Source organism: Acanthisitta chloris, unplaced genomic scaffold (assembly GCF_000695815.1).
Source record: "Acanthisitta chloris isolate BGI_N310 unplaced genomic scaffold, ASM69581v1 scaffold13034, whole genome shotgun sequence".
Taxonomy (NCBI): Eukaryota; Metazoa; Chordata; class Aves; order Passeriformes; family Acanthisittidae; genus Acanthisitta; species Acanthisitta chloris.
Genome location: NW_008669903.1, coordinates 1 through 6005, shown reverse-complemented (window position 1 = coordinate 6005; position 6005 = coordinate 1). Strand labels below are relative to the sequence as shown.

Below are 6005 nucleotides of genomic sequence, written 5' to 3'. Positions count from 1 at the left end.
AACGGGGGGGGGCGATACCTCGCGGGGCTCAGCAGCCAAGCTGAGGACAGTGGACGGTTATAACGCCTCGCGGCGTTTCCTTAACGCTTTAAATCTGTTATGAGGCAAGAAAAGCCGTTTGGGCTGTGCTTATCCCTGTCCTGCTCCACCCCCGCGATTTCCCCTTCTCTCGCAGGGTGTGTGCCCCTTCCTAAACCATTCCTTCCCTCCTCCAGGCTCGGAGACGTCTCCCAGCAGCGAGGACAGGACAGCTGCAGGGCAGTCTGTCACAGAGGCAGACCTGAAGCGCCTGCCCGAGTTCAACCCTCCTTCCTTCATGCCCTGTGGGAATGTGGGCACCCCCCTGGGAGTGTTTCTGGAGCTGATCCGAGCCTGTAGGCTTCCTCCCCCCGTCATCAAGAAGCTGCAGCTGGATTTTCCAAAGACTGGCTCGTCCCGGAGGTATGGGAATGTGCCTTTTGAGTACCAGGACACTGAGACAGTCCTCGAAGAAGAAAGAGTTTACACTGCTGCAGGGGATGAGATCACAGAGGGAGAGGAACCTGTGGCAACATCTGGGGTGACTCACCCAGCAGGTCCTGAGGAGGATGAGGAGGGGCAAGAGGAGGAAGAAGAGTCACACTCAGATGATGTAAGTTGGTTTGTGGTGTAAGTGGATTCTTCCAGCACTGTCCAAGCTTAGCTGTGGCAGCCTCAGAGCTGGGAGAGCTCGTAGCCCTCCCAGAGCTCCTTTTTAATCTTTTAATTGAGTTCCATAAATCACTTGTCTAAAAATGATGCTCAAATACAATTGTTCACCTCTCGGTGAGCTGAGTCCCTTGGGGCATGGACAGTGAGGGCATGAGCCCCCCCAAAGCTGCTTGTCCAAGTCAAGCTAGTTGTGGGGATTGATCCAAAAGAGTTTGCTGGAAGTTCATCCTAAAGGGTTTGATGGTGGTTAAGCCCAAAGTGTTTGGTGGAAATTGATGCTAGAGGGGGTTTGGTCAGGGCTGACCCCAAAGGGTTTGATGGAGATTGATCCCAAAGGGTTTGGTCAAGGTTGATCCCAAAGGGTTGGAAGCAGCAAGCAGAGGGAAGGCTGATGCAGAGCAGATCCTGTCCTGCTGCCTGGCACATGGTCTCAGCTCTGCTCTCTACCTGAGGTGAGAAGAGGTTCAGGACCCTGTTTGAGTGCTGGAGATGCCATGCAGAGCTGCCCACGTGGCTGACCTCGAATGCTGCTGCGATTGAAGTAATCACTGTGAGGAAAATGGCTTTTGTGACAGAATCCTGGAGGACTGGCCTGTCCAGGCTGTGTGGAGCCACTTGCCTCCTTCCCTGACAGACACCTGTCTGGCCTGTTCTCCCCATCCATCCTCTGTCATTACAGATCCCCAGGCAAGCCATTCCCGTCCTTTCCTACACCAGAATTAACTCAGAAGCCAAATCTTTACTGCAATTTCACCCCATTAGTTTCTCCTGGCAACAGTGGACACAGAGAGCACTTTGTTCCCTCCTTCACCAGCTCTTGATTCAGCCTTTGCCTCTCAGACTGAACATACTTCTCCAGCTGTGTCTCACAGGGTGTTTCCAGGATCTCCAGTCCTTTTTTTTGGCCATTCCTTTGTTGATTAATATCTTCCTTGAAGGGCTGTGCCCAGGACTCTGCAGGCAGCAGTAAAGCTGTCAGTCTGCTCCATGCCTGTGCCAGTGAGCTGCTTCCCTGGAACCCACACAATCTCCTCAGGGATCAGCTGGAGTGGAATTAATTTGTTGCTGGTGCTGACTTTATGTCCAGCACACCTGCTCCTTACATGGGCATCTCTGCTGGGCCTGGCACTGCTACAGGCTGGGTGTGACATGGGATTTTTCCCTGCTGACTCTGGAGATGGCATTAGTCAGGCAATGAGCTCATCCCTGCCCGTCGTGTCGGGGCCTGAGCGCTGCAGGCTGGGACCAGCTCTGCCGACGGAGCTGTTCCGCAGGGAAGGCCTTGGGATGGGGTCAGGGAGGAGGCTGAGTGCTGCTATCACACTCCTGCTGCCATCTCCCCCCACCAGGACAATGACACATGTGAGGAGTGGGAGCGACACGAAGCTCTGCACGAGGACGTGACCAAGCAGGAGCGTGTGGAGGAGAGACTCTTCGAGGAGGAGATCGAGCTCAAGTGGGAGAAAGGAGGCTCTGGGCTGGTGTTCTACACAGATGCTCAGTACTGGCGGGAGCAGGATGGAGGTAACACTGGTGTTTGTGTCATTCAGCCCCCACGAGCCAGGGCCCAGCTGTAAGTCAGGTTTAACCCCTTACACTCAAGCTCAGCTGTAGCCACAGGCATCTTGCCATCACTTTGTAACCTTCCCTTGATCACAACTTGGCAATCCAATCACCAGAGACCCCAGTGGTGCTGCTGGCAGCCTGCTGTGTGGGCTCTGTGCTTTGGGAGGTGTCTGATACCGTTTCCTCTGTGCTGCCACTGCTGAGGTGTCTCCAATCCTGTGTCCAGTTCTGGGCCCTCACTGCAAGAGAGACATTGAGGGGCTGGAGGTGTCCAGAGAAAGGAATGGAGCTGAGGAAAGGTCTGGAACACCAGGAGGGGCTGAGGGGGCGATGGGGGCTCAGTCTGGAGAACAGGAGGCTCAGGGAGGACCTTCTTGCTCTCTCCAGCTCGTGGGAGGTGTCCAGAGAAAGGAATGGAGCTGAGGAAAGGTCTGGAACCCCAGGAGGGGCTGAGGGAGCTATGGGGGCTCAGTCTGGAGAACAGGAGGCTCAGGGAGGACCTTCTTGCTCTCTCCAGCTCGTGGCAGGAGGTGCAGCCAGGTAGGGTCAGGTTCTGCTCCCAGGGAACAAGCAACAAGATGCGAGGAACTAGCCTCAAGCTGTGCCTGAGGAGGTTTAGATTGGATATCAGGAAGAATTTCTAAATGGAAAGGGTTGTCAGGCATTGGAAGGGGCTGTCCAGGGAGGTAGTGGAGTCACCATCCTACTGAGTGCCATGGTCTAATTGACAAGGTGGTCATGGGTCACAGGTTGGACTCAATGATCTTGGAGGTTTTTCCAACCTAAGCGATTCTGTTATTCCTTCCCATTTTGTTGGAGAAAACAGGGACCTGAGCCTCCAGCAAACAGCTCTTGTGTCAGACTTCACTAAAACTGCTGCTTTCCTTCTCTTGGCAGACTTTGATGAGCAGACAGCAGACGACTGGGATGTGGACATGAGCATCTACTATGACAGAGGTATGAGAGCATAACCCTCCACCCACCCTGAGGAAACCAGGGAGGCTGGGAAATTCTGACCCTGCAGAATTGAGGGAACTCTTTGTCATCCTTTGAAAGCAAAAAACACATCACTGTACTGGACGTTTTTCTGGTCTGGCAGTGAGAGTTGCCAAAGAGAACAGGTTCTGCCTCCTCTGGGGGAAATGACAGTGGTGAACAGCTTCCCTGGGCTGTGCTGCTCTGACTCTGACTTCTTTCTTCCCAGATGGAGGTGATAAGGATGCTCGAGACTCGGTTAAGATGTGGCTGGAACAGCGACTCCGGGATGGGCTGGAGGATGGATCTGTGTCAAGGCAGCAGATTGGCACCTTTGAGAGACACACCAAGGTGAGCTCAGCATGGGAAGGGTGTGGGGGTGATGCCCAGAGGATGTGGGTTAGGGGGAGGAGAGGTCTTGGATGTGGGGAGGGAGCAGAATGTTTTGGGAAGATGAAGTTGTGCTTTGACCGGCAACTCAGTGATGATTTTTCCCCTCTCCCAGGGCTTTGGCAGGAAGGTGCTGGTGCAGCAGGGCTGGACAGAGGGGCTGGGGCTGGGGAGCAGCAACTCTGGGATGGCTGAAGCTCTGGATAATGAGGGTCAGCACCCCAGATGCAAGAGAGGACTGGGGTAAGTATCTAACTGCCCTGCCAGCCTGTGTTCAGAGCTCTGTGAGCTCTCTGGGCTCTCACAGCACCTGAGTGGCTGCGACAGGAGCAGAGTGGGAACCAGAACTGTAAGGCTGTCCCAGGAATCTGATGTTCCCTGCACAACTGGGGAGGGAACTAGAGAGCTCCAGAGCTAAATACACTGCTCTTCCTGGCAGACCAGTGCTCCTTAGTGGAGCTTGTGGTGTTAGAGCAGGACTGGAACCATTTTCAGGTTCACAGACACACAGTAAGGACTGAGAGTCACTTGCTGTGATGGTGTGGGGACAGCCTAGGTGACCTGAGCTGTAGCTGCCTCTCCTGTGAGGTTTCTGGAGGCTTTGTGGGGTGCAGAGGTTGACCATGAGGGCTGGCTGGTGTTCTGGAGCAGCCAAGGAACAGGACAAGAATCCCTATTGCCCTGGATTGGTCCATATCTCCCCTGCACCACTGGTACAGGTTCCCCAGAGCAGCTGTGGCTGATACATCCCTGGAAGTGTTCCAGGCCAAGTTGGATGGGGCTTGGAGCAACCTGGGCTAGTGGAAGGTGTCCCTGCCCATGGCAGGGGGTGGAATGAGATGATCTTTAAGGTCCCTTCCAACCCAAACCAGTCTGATTCCATGACCACATGAAGGAAATGAGCTGAGAAGCTTAGGGATTACCTGACAGCCTCAGCAACCTCCAAATAAACCTTTTCTGTTTCCCTCCAGGTACCATGGGGAGAAACTGCCAACTTTCATCAAGGGCAAGAAGCCTCGGCGGGATGGTCCCATCCTTATCTCCACCATCTATGATGCCCCTGAACCCCAGGACAGCGGTGACCAGCTGCTCAGGAGACAGCCCCCCACTGCCATGAAGTACAGGCAGGACATGACCTTTGTCCGTGCCTCCCACCCTGCTCTGGGGAGCCTCAGTGCTCAGTCACACTGAGCAGGGACTGCCACAGCCTTTGTACTGCTTCTGCTCCCTAGCCCAGGCTGGCTCCTGGGCTCATCTTTATAACAGAGTGTATATATGTTTATTTTTAGGAAAAAACCCCAGATTTGTAATTAAAATTGCCTTCGTGTTTTGGGTGTTTGGCCTAATTGAACTGTTTGAATGAGGGGAAGGTGGTGAATGTGGTTCAGTGGGAATGGGGAAGGGTATTGTGTTTCTGGCTGGGGATTTAAAACTGATATTCCTGCCTGGATCAACCAAACCTGTGTGTTAAGTGAGCCTAAAAATCCAGAGCTTGTGGTTCATAGCTGAGTGAGACCCAGAGAAGGACAAGTACAGACAGGGCAGCTCAGTAACTGTCCTGCTGACAGCTCCCTGCTGGCCTGAGCTTGGCTTGGGTGTGACAATCCCACACTCCTGGGAGAAACTCAGGGATGAAAGACTTGTCCTGGCAGCCTCCGGAGGAATTCTGTGGGAGGCGTTTCCCTGCGGTCGGGCGTAGCGGGTGCTTCCTTCCACGGCTCCCTGACGTGCTCTGCCCCGTTTTCCTGACATAGGCACTCTGGAAAGGGAGAGCCTTCAGCCCTGGGACCCAGTGCTGGAGGGTTGAGTGGGAACAGAGTCACAGAATCTCAGGGTAGTGGGAGTTGGAAGGGACACAGAGAAGGACCATCCAAGTCCACCTCCTGCCCTGCCCAGGACACCCCAACAATCCACCCTGTGCCTGAGAGTGATGTCCAAACTTTCCTTGAGCTCTGTCAGCCTTGAGGCTGTGCCCACTGCCCTGGGGAGCTGTTCCAGCACCCAAACACCTCAGGGGGAAGAACCTTCTACTACCTAACCTAAACCTTCCCTGACACAACTTCAGGCCATTCCCTTGTGTCCTGTCACTGGTCACCAGGGGCAAGAGGTCAGTGCTTTCCCCTCCACTTTCCCTCGTGAGGAAGTTGTGTACAGTGATTAGGTCTGACCTCTCTGAACACACCAAGTGCCTTCAGCCTGCAGCTGAGGCTCTTCACCATCTTCGTTGCCCTCTAGATGAAGCCCAGTCCCTATGCACCTTCCTTAAGCCTATCGCTGTGTCAGGAAGGGGATGCAGGGAGAAAATTCGCTTTATTTCGGAAAAAGAAAAAAAAAAAAGTGGATGTAACTGTGCTGGAGGGCTAAGTGGAAGGAGCGGGACTCGA

At 54.1% G+C, this 6005-nt stretch overlaps 1 protein-coding gene across 1 annotated transcript; it reads left to right on the top strand.

The window, feature by feature from the left end:
* Positions 1 to 215: 215 nt before the first annotated feature.
* On the top strand, positions 216 to 4812 carry GPATCH3 (G patch domain containing 3; the record flags this gene model as incomplete). Its single annotated transcript, XM_009073494.1, has 6 exons — positions 216 to 631; positions 2040 to 2214; positions 3154 to 3213; positions 3461 to 3582; positions 3737 to 3864; positions 4593 to 4812. Coding segments are annotated over 6 exons (1121 nt in total), but the record flags the coding sequence as incomplete, so codon positions are not given.
* Between the last annotated feature and the right edge of the window lie 1193 nt (positions 4813 to 6005).